This window comes from Choloepus didactylus, chromosome 4 (genome assembly GCF_015220235.1).
Source record: "Choloepus didactylus isolate mChoDid1 chromosome 4, mChoDid1.pri, whole genome shotgun sequence".
Lineage (NCBI taxonomy): Eukaryota > Metazoa > Chordata > Mammalia > Pilosa > Megalonychidae > Choloepus > Choloepus didactylus.
The window spans coordinates 57,823,210-57,840,350 of NC_051310.1; the positions used below are offsets into that span (position 1 = coordinate 57,823,210).

Sequence of the window (17,141 nt, forward strand, 5' to 3'; positions counted from 1 at the left end):
ATCATCACCAGGATCTTTACCTATAATTTTCTCCCATTTCCTTTTTTCTCTATATGGCAGAGGCTAAGGAACTAATGATAAGGTCCTTCCTACTAATAAACTTTTATCTGTTTCTGGGGCGAAATCACTCTAATGTCATTTCTTTTTCCTCTCTCTTCACCAACATCTTTGTATCTTTTTCATTTCATATTTTTTAATGTACTTTAATAGGTAATATATGGCAATAAAGGTAAAATAAAAAGTCAATCCCTCCCCTAAGGTGTGTCCACAAGACTTCCAGTTCTGCAGTCCAGGCACTAGTTATGGGTTTTCACATTCTTTTAAAAAAATGAGGGGGACCAAAATCATATCAGGTTCTTCATGGTATGTGTAGTTCATGCTGAACATAGCAGGAGGATTTCTTCCTGACCTTCTTGCATCCCACTTCTAGGCCAGCCCAGCACATTAGTTGGCATTTCACACTCCTCCTCTGACCCAACGGAACAGTGCTATACACTCAGCAGCAACACTCTAGGACTTGGAGATTTTTCTACCTTGGAAGCATAGAATGACAGTGCTATGGAGAATCCTTAGGGGTCATCCAACTCTGTGCCTTCATAAAGAAGTAAGAGTCCTGAGAGTTTAAGATCACACTCTGATTTAGAGGCAAAGTGAACTTCCTAACCCACTGTTCTTTTCATCGTAACACATTATTTTTCTTCCAAACACTCTGTATTTCCCTGGCCCATATCTGTGTGCACAGCCTCATTTATTCCTGTTAAATCCTATTCTGTTATTTAAGGATTGTTTGTATAAATTGGAATAGCATTCCTACACTTATTGCTAATTTAAAAAAAAATTATTCCTGGTAGCAATGGATCCCAAAGAAGCAACAAAAACAAATTTTCCTCATTCTTTATTCTTTCCTTTTTCCTGGTCTATATCAAAGTATTAAGTAAGATATATTGCTGGACCAATACTTAAGGGGATACTGTATTTGTGGAAGGCTGGCTCTTTGTAGTGCTGAGTTAAAGTATTCGATTCCAATTTAGCACATTGGAATCGCTTGGCTCTAGGGCTGCCCCAGGGAGCATCTTCCATCATGGTTTACTACAGAGCCTGGGTGGGGGGAAGAAGCACCCCTTATTGTTATGAGCATTAACAAGAGCAGTAACAACAACAAAAACAACAACAATAAAAAGGGCTACCATTTATTGAGCATCTTCTACTGGCAAGTGAATGGATTCTAATTTAATCCCCGTAACAAACCAAAAAATTCTCAACTCCTCTTCACGTAAACAACTTGCTGGACCAGCCAGCTCTCTCCATTCATTTTAAACTACTTACTGATGACCATGGCTCACTGACTCCTCAAAGACAGCAATTTACTTGCGCACTTCTGCTCCAACCAGCTGATTTATAGGTTTACCAAGAGTCAGTTGAATTTGTTCCCAGACCCGTGTATGCTAGTTATATTTATTATAAATATGTAAATTTTTTAAAAGTGTTACAGAAATGGATGAAATATGAGTTTAAAAAGTTAACTACATGAAAACTTGGTTACGTATTGTAGAAATATTCAATAAGTGATTTTGCTTAAAAATATACTGTTAAATTCAGTATGGATGAGGAAACTATAAACTAAATCATACAAAGAAAAATCACAAGAATCTAGAAAGATTCTATGCTCTGATTATTTTACAAATGCCTTAAGATTCCTGCTCCATTTTAAAGAAATCACAGTCATACATCAAGGGTGTGATTTATGCAGGGAAGACAAAAAGCAACCTCAATCAGAGATCCTATCCTCAAAAGGGAAGTGCCATCACTCTACACCAAAAGATGGCAAATGAATGTATGTACTTCAATTTTAAGTTAAAATAATATGCTTAAAGTCTTATTCCTTTTTATGACTCCCTGCTTTAAACAGCTATTTCAATGAATGCATCAATTACCCATCCTGATCGAGTCAATTAAGAGGTCTTCCACAGAAATTTATTCTCATTTTATAGATGAGGAAACAAGAGTGAGAGGTTAAGTAACTTGTTCATGGTTACACACCTGGTTATTGGTAGAGCTAGAATTTAAAACCAAGTCATCTGACTTCAAAGCCATGTTTTACATTGTTCAAGATTACCTTGTAATCTATACACCAAACTCATAATTCCCTTTGCATAGCAATGCTTTATTGTGCAAAGAAGATGAAAGCACAAAATAGTCAGTTATAAATCTTTTAGATATATATGGGTTGTGCTGGGCTTTTCAGAAAGGATGCATCTCAGCAAAGTTGGCTCTGAAACAAATCTCCAAAGCAAACTCTGTGCTCTCGTTGGCTCTCTTCTTTAAATCTAGCCATGGGATTTGTCTATGGAAATGGTCCACTGGTAAAGGGAGTTAAAAACTTTGGGCAAGGAATGCCTACTCCAAAGCATGTGGGGATTTGGGGAGTTTTATCCTTTCTCCAATACACAAAAACCCTTTATAGAATTTCCCAGATTTTAGAATCCCCAGCCTATCTCATTCCCTCGCCTCCATATTCTTCCCTTAATTGACCTATACCTGAGATTTCCTAATCCCATATTTTGCCTAATAGAATATTGAGGGCTGGGCTGGGGGAGAAACAATATTTGCAGTGTTTAAGAGTTAAAAAATATACCCTAAATTGACAGTAGTCACTTCCACTCAGAAACCATTAAATTCAGGGGCTTAACTTGCTTGAAATTAAAGAAATATATATATAAATATTTGGTTAATTTTGTCAGTTGAAATATTCTACACATTTAACATCCTTATAACAAGCTACATTCATGATACATTTTTCTTTAGTGTAATCTGAATTGGACCCTGGAAATCTCACAAGTGAGAAAAAGAAAAAAAAAAAAACATGATAAGTAAAGGTAAGATTAAAAGTTTTCATGTCCAGTTGTTGACGGCACAGCTGTTGTAAGAATGTGACTCTAAATCTTGTAAAAAAAGTAGAAATCATAAGACTTCAGAGCTCAAAAAGTCTCTCAAAGAAGCCATCTCGTCCATCTCTTCCTCTCGCCCTCCTCCCTTCCAGGCTACTCCAACTTAAGCCATTTATTCCAGCCAGAATCCATCCTATTTTTAAAGTACGGTGGGGAATGAGAATATAACTAACTGCCTTCCTCTGTAGCTCATCTAGTGTTTAATAAACCCTCACTGTCATTGAGTCTAAAAAAATCCTCCCAGATGGGGGACAGATGACACGGCCTCCTGACCCTTGGAGCCCACGCAAGCCTTTCCCAAGCAGTGGCATCTCCAGCTCAGTAAATTAACAGGCTTCTTGCTTACTCCAGTGTTTTTCTGATTGATCTTCCCTGAGCCTCAGAAAACAAACACTAGGGATTATGAGGAAAAAGAGTCCCATAAAACCTTTGTAGTCTTAGAAAGGGTAAGATATCACTGAGCCATCTTCACAACAAAGCATTAGGAAGGCCAGTGCCATACTTAAAAAAAGGCTTCCCCAAAAGGGGAAGGAAGCTGAAGCTAAAAATACATCATGCCAGCTGTCATAAATGCTTCTCGAAGGAAGCAAAGCAACTATTTCATTATTACCTCTTTGAAGAGCAAATTGGGGGTTAAGGAAACAATGGAATTTTTCCGTGACATGCCAGGTTGGCTAGATTTTGGGGAGAAAGAAATTTTCCACAAGAAATAAAGTCTGTTGGTAAAAGGCAAAATAATTCCATGAAAATTTAAAAGGAACTTCCAAACCAAACCAGTGGCTCCAAAGCCTTAGGACGGGGAGGCCTGCTGCAAAACAGAACCAGGCTTTCCAGGCCTTTCCCTTCGTTTTCAGTATCCAAGAGGCCACTCACAAAGGCCTCTTTTCTAGCCAGGCCTGCCTGAAGCTGCTGGGTCTCTCACTTCCTCTTGAATATCTGGGTTCTAACGGTCTCCCGGGCTGGTTGGAGTGAGCCCTCTTTGGCTGGTGGCCTCCTCAGAAATTGTGAAGGGCAGAGAGAAAAGGAAGGAATTTTTTAGCAAAACAGGTATCTCTAAAAGAGCTGTCACTGGTTACCTAAGGGGCAAAGGAAAATGGAGGATATTTTTCCATTTGCAAATCAGGGATTCCCTGAGATTCACATCACTTCCACTCCTCACATTGCGTATTGAAGCAGTTCTGTTTCGGGTGTTGGCTCTATGGGACCTGGCCATTCTTTCCAGAAAGGCCAGGATACACCCCCAATCCCCAGGAATGCCAAGAACCAGGACCAAAGTCTCAGAAAAATCCAAGCCCTGGATGCCCCAGTATGTTTCAAAAAATTGCAAAACTTGTGTAGAGAACTTCCATGTATCTATCACCCAGCTTTTTCCAGTGGTGACATCTCTCATAACCATAGCACACTATCAAAACCAGGAAACTGACGTTAACACAGCACAATTAACTAGACTATAGACCTTATTTGGATCTCACCAGCTGTTGCACGCACTAATTTTTTTTTATTGGTATGCATTTGTGTTTAACTCTATGGCATTTTATCACATGTATGCATTCGAATCACCACCTCTACAATCAAAAAATTGCAGTGTGTTTTTAAAAGTCTGATTGTATTGAGACTGAGATGGTAAAATAAGTCACACGAGGAGCAAGAGTAACAGCAACTGTCACTATGGCGATGGTGACAGAAGGCTAAATGATTAATAGTATCACCGAACACTTAGTGAATTCCTAGGGACGTTTTCTAGTTAATTTTGGAAATTCATTATTTTCGTGAACATCTGCCTAGTGAGCCTAGGAATTTATTATGTCCCTATTGTTCTGCAAATGTTTATGACAGGGCAGGCAGGCAGGCTTCAGCTCACATGCCATCTCTCATTGAATTACAGTGGCTGCCTAGAGGGGCATCTCGAGGAGGGTTCAGAAGCTGCATCTGGGCTTAGCAAGACACAGCCATTATGGAACGGAGAGGCTGTGCCACTGGAGAGTGGCGGCTGAATGCACGCCAGGAATCTGCCATCTCTGAAACCTCTGTGACTTGATGAGTCACACAGTGTTCTAGGTGATGGGAAAGAGGGATAAAGAAGACACAGTTCCTGTCTCCAGGGATTTCACAATTTTAAGGGGAGGTGAGCATGTAGACCAAAGACTGACACCGAGCACCAGGGACTGAGATCGAGGTACATGGTCAGTGAGAAGTGAGCACATGGGGTACCATTGGGCAGGCTCTTAGACTTGGACGTGGTGGAGATCACTCACGCTATAGGGTGATTGGTCTTCGTGGAGGCAAATTCAGGAGCAGAGAAAAAGAAGGGCCTATTAGTGACTAATTGAAGCCCTCTCTGAGGGGAAGTTTAGGAGGGAAATGCACATAACCTAGATCTAAGACCCAGACTCTGGTGCCAAACCCCAGCTCATCCACCCATTGGTTGTGTGACCTTGGTCAAGTTACTTAACCTCTCTGTGCTTCAGTTTCCTCATCTCTCAAAGGGGGATAACAAGAGTACATACCTCATAATCACGGGGTTAAGACGATTCAAGCATAATGATGACTGAGTTAATATTTATGTAAAGGGTTTTGCACAGTACCCAGCAGGTAGTAAACACTATTTAGGTGTATGCTATCATGGTTAATTCAGTTTTTATGGTCTATTTTAAAATAGTATTATCTTTATAATTAAAAAAATCAATCAAGGTTAATAAAATAAATACTGAGATTTCACGCTGTAGCATAAAAACGTAGAAGAAAGTAGGCAGATCAAATGGAGCATTCTGGAATAATTTTTATTTCCCCAAAGTTTCTGAGTTCCTGCCTCACACTGGCCTAGCAAAGGTCAGCAAATTTTCAAATCTGAGTATAAAGAATGCTAAGAAAGGCAAGTATTGCAATGATTTGAACAGAAACAAATTCCTTTCATATGTAGCCACAGTACTAAATTTCCTCTAGGTCCGAGTCCACCAGTGACGAGTAGGAAAGAGGGACAGAAGGACAGCCTGGAGCAGCTGAGGTGCACTGAACTCCATACAAAGGAGTTATACAGGCTCTTAAGAAAACCAGGAAACAGTTTTCTTTTCCTGAGTGGCTTACTTTTCTGATAGCAGGCTTCAGACAGGAAGAGGACCTAGAGATGCCCAGCCAGGATCTGTACACCTTATGTTTGGAATTGCTTGTGATGGGTGAAACAAAGTTGACCAAGACTTGTGTAAGGTGCGTGACACCCAATATCTTGGTCCTTTCTGGTCCTACACACTCGTGGTTAAGAACTTGTATCTTCTTGCTCTCAGTTATCAGACCCCTGAGTAGATTTATAAGGTACTGAAAATGAAATTCTTCCCTCTCTTCTGATGCTATACAAAATGTTGCTTAACAGTCTTGTCAACCTATTCCAACTCATTCTGCTCATATCTCCTGGATAAAAGGCCCCAACTCAGAGGTCCTATGAGATCTCACTTGATTTAACTTCTGCATTCCATAAAAGGTATTTTCACCTATGAATGAATGAAAACGGGTTGAGTCTCATTAGGTTAAGACTTAGTTTTTGCCACTTACTCTTTTCTTCCTCCTTATCCCCTTCCTTTAAAACCTCTGCCTGGCTCTATCACCTATTTGTCATGCCTTCTAAACATCATTTTTCTCCATCTCAATGTTCCAGTACCTTCTCAAACTCAACATGCCTCCAAAATCAAACTTATAGCTCGTTTGTCTCCCTGTCTTGCCTCCAATCTCTTTGGAATCACTAATACAACTTTATTCATTGATGCGCTAAGTAAGCTCTCTCAATTTATCTCTAACAATCTCTCATTGTTAAACACAATGGTCAATTCCTCATCTTATTAGAACAATTAGTAGCATTTAACTCAGTTGATCACTCCTTCCTCTTTGAAACATTTTCTTCATTTGCCTTGTAAGACACACAAACATATTTGATTTTTCTCCAACCTCAATGGTTTCTCCTTAATTTCCTTTTTCCTCCAGCCTCCATGTTGAAGTGCCCCCAGACCCAGTCCCTGATCTTCTTTCTCCATCTACATCTCTGCCCTGATAATCTTATCTGTTATGGTTTTAACTACCACCCATATGCTGGCAACACCCAAATGTCTATCTCAGATCAGTCCTCTCCCAAATTCCATACTCATATATCCAACTGTCTACTTGACATCTCTGATTGTCTAACAGACAGGTCAAACTCATTATATCTAACACTGAACTCCTCATCACCACCCTTTCCCCTCCCCCCAGCTTGATAAATAAAGGCTTTCTCCATCTTAACTGATGGAATGACAGACATCCTTCCAGTTGCTAAGGCAAACATCAAAACCCTGGTGTCATTCTGGAATCCTCTCTCCCCACCAATACCTGTCTTATTTATTGTCAGGAAATCCTGTTGGCTCTACTTTCAAAATATATCCAAACTCTGACAACTTCTCTTACTGCTACCATCCTGGTCCATCATTTCTTGCCTGGATTACTGCAAAAGCCTCTTAACTGGTCTTCCTGCTTCTATCCTTGTCCTGGTACAATCTATTCTTAACACAGCAGCCAGAGTAATTCCTTTCAAGTGTAAATCGGAGCACATCACCCATCTGCTGAAATTCCTCTGCTGGCTTCCTGGTTTACTGAGAGCAGAAGTCAAGTCCTTGCAATGGCCAGCAGTGCCCTAAAGGATCTGTCCCTTCCCATCACCTCTCCAATGTCCTCTCCTGCCTTGTCTCCCTCTCTCACTCCCTCCTTCAGCCTCTAGCGTTCCTTGCTTTTCCCCAGACAAGCTGGGCACCTTCTATCTTGGTGTCTTTGCTCTACAGCTTTTTCTCTGCCTGGAACACCCATTTGGCTAACGTCCTCACCTCCTTCAAGTCTTTATCCACACATCACCTTCTCAATGTGGTCTATTCTGACCACCCTATTTAATACTACAACCTGCCTCCCCTCACTTCCTAGGCCTGATCCTCCTTATTCTATTCTTTTTTTTTTTTTCTATACTTCTTATCAATTTCAAACATTAAGTAAAAGCAAAAACAAAAACTGTAAAAAGGGGTGGCCTTCATTCTAGTTAGTTACTTTTCATTAACTGTCATCAATGTGGCTGACAATTTGAAAATGCATAGCATTGACCTCAGTTGTTTACTTATAATGTTGTTTTGTGCATTACCCAGATTTTTTTTTTTTTTTTGCACTTTGGAAGAGGTAAGAAATGTAGCACTTCATTGCAACAGAGAAAGTCCTGAGGCCTTACACCCAACCCATTTTTTAATGCAGTGAAATGTACAAAAGTCACAGCATATTCGAAGCCCTTTAAACCGCCCTGCATGCCATGGGCTCAGCAAAAGGTACTGATATCAGTGTCCTGTGGTCAGTGCTGACCATTAGAAGAACTGAAAATGAGGACACAGACTCCGGATGTCAGTGCAGCACTTTGCTCCACAGTCTTTCCCAGTTTTTCTTATTTATACAATTAGCAGATTGAATACTTACTGGTGACAGCTCTAGGCTGGACTGGGCATTTACATATATAGTCTCATTGACCCTGCCACAACTCTCAAAGGTGGATCTCATGATATTTTACTAATGGGAACCTTGCTCAGAGAGGTTAAATAACTGGGGTGATTTACAGTTAGTCAAATGCGGTCTGTGATTTGGACCTAAGAGGGCGTTAACACTAACAAAGTCCTTGTTCTTTCCACTTTGTCAGGCTGCCTCTAGGGTGCTCAATACATATTTGATAGAGGCCCAAGTGAATAAATGACCTTAAGATTTATAGTTTTTACAAATGCAACTTAACTACTATGAGCAATGCAGGGGAGTAAAGCAATGACATTAATATTTTGTTAGAGATATTATTGATATACAAGTGTTGACATGACATAAGTGCTTGAATGAAACTTTCTGAAGGAGAGATCTGAGCTCTTTTATCTTCCTTGCTGATTCTCTGAGACAGGCTTCCAATCTCTTTCTTCTTCCAGAGATATGTAATCTGGTCATCTTGCTAAAACTCCAAGTCCTTTTCAGCTCAAGAACCACACAGGGGCTCAAAGGTCAGGGAAGCCATGCAGTCATCCACCCCCCTCCTCCCCTCTATGGGGCTTGGTAGCCAAGGTGAAGAAAGGAAGTGTCCATTGACTAAAATCTGATAATCTTGTCAAGACCCGAATCTGAATGTTTATATCAGTAGAGATGGAAATGTGATGTCCCAAGACTAACTTCAAGGCAAATGACATAAAACTCAACTCTTTAAAATACCTGCCTTTTGGAAGGCAGGTGGCCCAGAGCTTGCATCTCTCAAGGCTATTGTGCCGGTTTGAATGTATTATGTCCCCCCAAAACGCCATTATCTTTGATGCAATCTTGTTTGGGCAGATGTATTAGTGTTGATTAGATTGTAATTCATTGATTGAGTGTTTCCATGGAGATGTGACCCACCCAACTGTAGGTGATAACTTTGATTAGATAATTTCCATGGAGGCGCGGCCCCGCCCATTCAGCGTGGGCCTTCATTAGTTCACTTGGGCCCTATAAAAGCTCAGACAGAAGAAGCGAGCTTCCTGTAGCCAAGAGGGACACTTTGAAGAATGTCCAGGAGCTAAGAGAGGAGCTTCAGCTTACAGAGGCATTTTGGAGACAACCTTTGAAAGCAGACTTTTGCTCCGGAGAAGCTAAGAGAGGACAAATGCCCCAAGAGCAAGTAAGAGTGACATTTTTGAGGAGCTGAAGTCTAGGGAGGAACGTCCAGGGAGAAAGCCATTTTGAAACCAGAACTCTGGAGCAGACGCCAGCCTTCCCAGCTAACAGAGGTTTTCCAGACGCCATCGGCCATCCTCCAGTGAAGGTACCTGATTGTTGATGTGTTACCTTGGACACTTTATGGCCTTAAGACTGTAACTGTGTAACCAAATAAACCCCCTTGTACAAAAGCCGATCCATTTCTAGTGTTTTGCATTTTCTGGCAGCATTAGCAAACCGGAACAGCTATCGAACAAATTTATAACAATTACAGGCATACCTCATTTTATTGCACTTTGTAGATATTGCATTTTTTTTTTTAATTGAAGGTTTGTGGCGACCCTGTGTTGAGCAAATTTATCGGTGCCATTTTTCCAATAGCATGTGCTCACTTCATGTCTCTGTGTCACATTTTAATTAAGGTACGTACATTGTTTTTTAGACATAATGCTACTGCATACTTAGTAGACTATGGTATAGCATAAACATAACTTTTATATGCACTGGGAAATCAAAAGTTTCATATGATTCATTTTATTGTGATATTCATTTTATTGTGGTCTGGAACCAAATCTGCAATATCTCCATAGTATGCCTGTATTGATTCCTTTACTGACCCAGGAAACTTGGGCCAAGAGGCCCTGTCATCCCAGCCTGCATCTGTCTGCTTCAATAGTCCCAGCCATCAGTTACCATTACAGAGGCAAGAGAAAACAGCTCCTGGGTGGATTACTAGTCTGTGAACCAGACTGACTGTCACAAGAACCTCTCACATAATAAATCAATGATGCAATAATCACCTAATTCCAAAAATGTGGTAAATTACCAGTATCAAAATGTAAAAATGTAAAAATAAAACAAAATTAAAAAAACCTAATGTATCAATTTCAATGCAGCATCTTAAGTATTTCCTTGGTTAATCCGCTAAGGTACTGTTTCAGTTAATGTGTTACAATTCAACACTCCTATGTGTTTGAGAAAGCCATTAAGAAAGGCCCATTAGCTAAAAGACCCAAGTGGAGGTAGAGGCCAAGAAGCCATCAGTGCTGTTTCTTAATAGTTTAATTGGGGGGGGGTCCCTGCCTGTTGACAGTCACATAACGTCTTATCACGAGACGTTTTCCCCAGAGAAAGTTATTTTGGCACTTGACACTGTGCTCACGGACATAGATGAACTAGCATCAGGGAATATGGTGTAATGACTTGCTGTCCTCCCACATTGCTGTTTTATACAAACACAAATGGCACCTTTGTCACTTTTGCTCAGGCTAAGTGGGGAATCACAGAGAGGACTCCCATTCCTAGTCTCAGCTGTGGGCAGGGTGCCTTGCTTTTGTGGCCAAAAGAGCAGAGGGCTGTCCTCCGCTCTCCCCTCCTGCAAAGCACTTCCTGGCCCGCCTCTCCTGAGGGGTTAGACTGAGCGAGAGGATGTCCACGGCACTCACACCAGGCCATAGCACAGCAGCATTCTCAGTTAGCAAACCTGCTCCCCTCAGTCTGGGGGCAAAGTGCCCCTGACAACTGGGGATTAAAACCAGGAAATGCAAGGGAGGGAACAGTTCAGGGTGAAATTGAAAAAAAAAAAAAAAAAAAAAAGAAAATGAAAAAGAAAAAGAAAAAAAAAGAGAGAGAAAGAAAAAAAAAAAACCAAAGAAAATGCACTAAGCCCCTGAGGCTGGCTGGTTAACCATGGGTTAGAATCAGCTTTAGAGAATCACATGGTAACTCAGTTTCTCAACAAGTCCAAAAACCCCAGGGTGAAAGACATGGGACATGGGGTGAAAGGCATTCCCATGTGTTGAAACAGGAAGTTTCCTTCTTTCACCATTTATTCTCTCTCTCTCTCTCTTTTTTTTTTTTTTTTGGTCTGTTTGTAACCCAATTTGAACCATCAATCATTTTTACCTGCTCGGCATTTTCATCTTTCCAGAGCCAAAAGAGCAACAAGGATGGGCTCCAAAGAACCTTTTCCCACAGCCAATTCCACTTAGCCCTTCTCTCCCACGGTTATAGAGTGCTCAGAGCAGACATTTTCAGCAGAACATGCCACACACAGCAAGTCGCAAAAACCAAACAGCATTAAAGGGCTTCCGAGGGGGACTTACTTGTACTTGTGCCGGTTCCAATCGTGTTGATTGTGGTGGGGACGGAGGAGGAGGAGTAGAGGGGCACGTGGCCGTTCTCACACCCCAGGCTTTTGTCCTGCCAGTTGGAGGCACTCATGCAAATCCCAGAATCCCGAGAGTTCTGCCACCCATTGAGCTTGTCATCCGAGTTCTGTCTTTGGTGATAGTAGTGTGTCTGTCCGTAATCCACAGAGTCTGAGCGGCCTCGGCTCTGGCTGCCAAAGCTGGTCGACGTGCGGTCCTCCAAGTGATTCAGCCACATGGCTAAAGCACTGCGGTCCTCCAACGAAGTGGCCGGGTGTATCAAAGCATAGGACAGCAGCTGCCTGCTTTCCTCGATGTGCTGGTTGTGTTCGATAGAATGCGCCAGGATTTTGGGCAGCAGTTTCATATACTCGACTTTGGCGTCGAGGTTTCCTGGCTTCAGCAAAGGTAGGTGAGTTAACAGGAGGGAAATCACTTTATCCTTGGATTCCTGTTGCCATTGGTTAATGATTCCTGAAAAGGAAAATACACAGGGCAAATAAGCAAATACACCCACACCGACACTAATCATCATGCTGCAAAGACAATTCCTGTGGACTAGAGTCCCAATTTACATACCCGGGCTAAATTTTCTCCAAATGGCCTAGGTATTGGATTGGATGGAGCTGGTCCCAGGTTGTCAGAGGACAGTGACTTGAATGAAAAACAGACCAAACATTCTTCGATGTTTGGAACTCAACCAAATTCTCATTTATGTTTCCAAAGAGGCTACAAATGACTTTGGTACAACCAAATGGAATGTACAGTCCTATTTTCTTTTTTAGAAAAGTCTAGCTACTCCTCCAGATAGACGGGGGGAGGAGGGGGCAAAGAATAAGAAAATCTCATAGAAAAGCAAATATAATGAAGAGTCTACACACCAGACTCCTCAGGTGAGGCTGCTTCCCCTCCCCCAGACATTTGTGGGAAAGTTGTTTAAGCCCTGACAAAGGCATTTGTGTGAAGATGATACAACTTCATAGATGGAGGGATCTGCCAGGAACAAGGACTCCCCTCACCTCTTCGTAGTAAGTCCACAACTTTCTCATGAGAAGACTGACTGAGAGGAAGGGCCATGGGCTCAAAACTAAAACAAGCATGGATCCAAGACCTGGCTCTAGGGGCACCTCTGATGACACGTGCTAAGTGGGTTTTTTTCTTTCTGTGAAAATCTGCTTTTAACACACTAGACAAGGATCTCTTCCTGTCTTCTCCCACTCAAAACACAAACTTCTTGCCTTAAGTAAACATGGATAAACACTGTACTTTGCATTGACTGGCCTTTGAGAAGTAGCTTGTTCTGGAACTTGATAGTTATCCATAGAAGCTAGAGCCACAGGAAAGAAAGCGTCCTTCCAGAAAAGTCATTCCTGAGACCTGGACATTCAACTCTGGCCCACTGACAGTCCTACAAGGGCTAGTGTGGGGCAGTTCTTCTGGCGTTCATGCGGTACATACAGGGCTGAATGGGTTTTCTGGAATTTCGTAGAAAGGCTCCACGATTCTAGCTAGGCACTAACGTATCAGAAAAAGTCCAGGAGTCACTGTTGACCACAAGCTACAAATGCATCGCCATGTCCCACAAGGCCCCTCAAGTTCTCAAGGAACGTATCAGACCAGAAGGCTTGGTGTATAACAAAACTGTTGGCTTTGGAATCAGGCAAACCTGGGTACAAATCCCTGATCTGCCACTCAATTTGTGGTGGAAACTTAGTAAGTTATTTAAGCTCTTTGAGTCTCAACTGCCTCATCAGTCAAGAATTGTGCCCAACATCTGCCCCTCATTGCTCTGCAGGATTAAATAAGGTAATCATCCAAAGGACTGGCCAGGTACCTGATAGTGGAGCTACCTTTTCCTTGTCTCTGCCTCAGTCAGGCCCTCAGTAGAGTGATGTGGGTGGTTTTGGATGCCAAGTTTCCAAGTTTTAAAAATAACATAGTAAAACCAGAGACGATCCAGGGGTGATCATTAAAAATGATGAGAGCTGAAAAGGGGTAGAAAGTAAAAAGGTGACAGAGAATGGGGATATTGAGCTTACACAGAAGGTAATATGAAGACGCTTAACTTTCTTCAAGTGGAGATTTCAGGAGGAAATGCTAAACAGTCAACTATTTGAAGTATTAGGAGTTTGAATTTAAGCAGGAAAAGATTCAGATTGGATATGGAGAAGAACTGAACTACCAGAATGGTTCAATATATAGAAGAGTTACCAAGGAAGGCTCTAGAATCTCTGCTCTAGAGAACTGAATAAGAGCACAGAAATATAATACAAGCTACATATGTAATTTAAAATTTTTTAGCAGCTATATTAAATAAAAGTAAAAGGAAACAGGAGATTAATTGTAATAATATATTTTAGTTAGCCTGATTTAGCCAAAATATTATTTCAACTTATAATCAATATAAAATTATTGAGATACTTGACATTCCTTTTTTTTTTTTTTTTTTTCCCATATTAGGCTTCAAAATCCAGAATGTATTTTACTACCTACAGCACAACTCAACTTGGGCTAGCCACAGTTGAAGCGCTCAGAAGCCATGTGTGGCTTGTGGCTACTGAACTGGATAGCACAGGACTAGATAGTCAGATTGGAGGACGCAGGCCAGAGGACACGGATGACCTCAGTGAGTCCCTCTCCCAGCTCCCTGGCTCTATATTTAGCGAATTGCCACCTGACAACAACACTATCCTGGTGCATTCCACTAGCTATCGCCTCCCTTTTAAAGTAGCTCTGGGAGAGGAATAAAGCACTAATTCTAACTTCCTCATCAACATTATCTTCAGCAAACCCCAAATTGTGAATCTCCTTAGGATGAAGATAAAATCTTTTCATTAGGATCTAACAAGGAGAGAAGCAAAAGGAGCTGAAAGGAAGCTAGCTAAGCTGATGTCACAAGCCAACCCCAATCAGATGCAGCTAGTCCACACCCTGGAAAATAAAAGTTGGGAACAAACTTTAATAAAAATTCACAAGCCTGAGGAAGTCCCTAGCTTTCTGCTGGGTCATTTCCTTATTTGGATAGTCTACCCTTCCCCACACAAAGGCATCCTAAAAAGAAAAAGTCAGGGACAGAAATAAAACGTTAACAGGATTCAGGGTGTAACCTAAACATGTTATCTTCATGTAACTGTTCTCTGCCAGGGATTAACCTGGGATTCAGAGGAGGACACACACAAAGAGGACAGCAAAGAGGAAAGGAAAACAAGAGGCCACTGGTCCTGGTGCTTCCAAGGCTGAAACTATTCTTTCTCTATTCTCCAGACAGGGCTTGGATAGTGTGGGCTGTGGCATGGTCAGGAATACAACTGTGGCTTTTGTTTCCTTCCACTGGTGACAAAGAACTACGATTGCCTTCTGAGGGCTAAATACACCTACCGGATTAAACTATTTCTGCTACTGCTACAGCTGCCACTGCTGACAACCACTACTGAATGCTTTCTGTGTGCCAGGTACTCCCCTAAGCTCCGTGCATTTAATTATTCATTTAATCCTCAAAAGAAGTTTATGAGGTAGGTTTGTTAATACCCTTGGTTTACAGATGAGGACACAGGCACAGAGAGGTGGAGTAACTTGCCCAATTTCCCCTGGCTGGTAAGGTGGCAGAATGGGGACATGCAAATTAGCTTAAAGGTGCATAATGGCTATGATGCTGGAAGAGCTCAGCCATAACCTAAATATTAATAGAGGGCAAAGGTCAGCAGAGGGGTTGGTCAGAAATGGAAGCACAGGTGAAAAAGGAGTTACAGAGACAAAGTAGGTGATAAAAGGCATGGCAGCTTCCCCCCCGATCTCTCCTGGAAGCCAGTGGCCATGTCGTGAGGACACTCCAGCAACTCTGTGAAGAGGTCCTTGTGATGAGGAACTGAGGCCTCCTGCCAACGGCTAGCACCGGCTTCCTAGCCACGTGAGGGACCATCTTGGAAGCAGATCTCCCAGCCCCAGGTGCCTTCAGATGACTGCAGTCCCAGCCGACATCTGGAGGGACCATGAGCCAGAACTACTCTGTGGTGGGTCAAAGCAGTATGAATCCCAGAGAAACACATTCTTAAATCTAATCCATTCCTGGGGGTGTGAAATCATTGTTAGTAAGACCTCTTGATAAGGTTACTTCACTAGAGGTGTGGCCCAGCCCAAGCAGGATGGGTCTTAGTCCTATTACTGGAGTCCTTTATAAGGGGAATGAAATTCAGACAGAGAGTGAGAAAGCCGTGGGAAGAAAGAAGCTGTGTCAGTGGAACGTGGAAGAGAAGGGAGAGAGCAGGAGACTCTGCCGTGTGCCTTGCCATGTGACCAGCTAACGACCAAAGATGGCCCCAGCAGCTAGCCCCAGAATGCCACTATCTGAGGAAAAAGCATTGCCTTGATGATGCCTAGATTGCACTTTTTCCCAGCCTCAAACCATGAGCAAATAAATTCCCATTGTTTAACCTGACCCATTGTGTGGTATTTGCTTGAGTAGCCTAGGAAACTAAAACATACCCATATTCCTTATCCACATAAACTATGATAATATATATTTATTACTGTTTTATGCTTCTAGGTTTTGGGTTATTTGTTATGCAGCCAAAGATAACTAATACATCTATCCAAGTATCCCTCTAGGAAAAAGGAAGTTTTGGCTATTCGGCTTTGAGTGGTTCAGTCCTTCTGACAAAGCCATTCCCATTCTGAGATGGGGGCATGAGGCTAACCTGCTGCCATTAAACATTCACCTCACTTAGCCTCCCTTGTCCTGATTACCTGCTCACCAAACAACCTTCAGACTATGATTTGGCTCCCCAGGTACCTTCAGGGAGAGAATGTACTGATTATAAGGACTTGAGGTATTTCCAGATTATTTTTCAGGTTTCTGATTATGATTTGGCTGCCTGTGAGGCTTGCCAACAGGGGGAATGTGTGCTGATTACATGGACTCTGAGCATTTCTGGGCCCTTGGATGATGACTTCTCCTAGTAACTGAAGAAGGCAGCACTGTGCGGCCTGCCTCCTGGCTTCCCAGCTAGTGTGAGTCAATCTCTCAGGGGGAGCACCGCCAGGGCACTGATGAAAGCGAGGGTCTCCACCTTCAAAGAGAAGCTGCATCCTAGAGGCAAACCCTGGGTAGGACCTGCTCAGCTGACTTTTGGCCTTCTTTGTGGAGACCGCACTACCACCTAGAGAGCAATGACCCTTTACTGAGATGTGTCTTCGACAGATTCTCCTTACTGGGGAAGAACCAGGAATCCTCATACTTTTCAACTAATGGATCACTTCTGTGGTGAGGTTTCTACCGTTACTCACCCCAATATCACCCTATTCAGGAGATGGTCTGAAAAACTGAAGAAAG

The 17,141-nt window shown here is 42.1% G+C and overlaps 1 protein-coding gene across 5 annotated transcripts in view; it reads right to left on the minus strand.

The window, feature by feature from the left end:
* SAMD4A (sterile alpha motif domain containing 4A) overlaps window positions 1-17,141 on the minus strand; it is a 245,799-nt gene that overhangs the window by 85,883 nt on the left and 142,775 nt on the right. For all 5 annotated transcript variants that reach the window (XM_037832667.1, XM_037832671.1, XM_037832670.1 and 2 more), the window contains one exon: window positions 11,768-12,286. In XM_037832667.1, coding sequence (XP_037688595.1) covers window positions 11,768-12,286 — 519 coding nt within the window. The remainder of the gene's footprint in view (window positions 1-11,767; window positions 12,287-17,141) is intronic.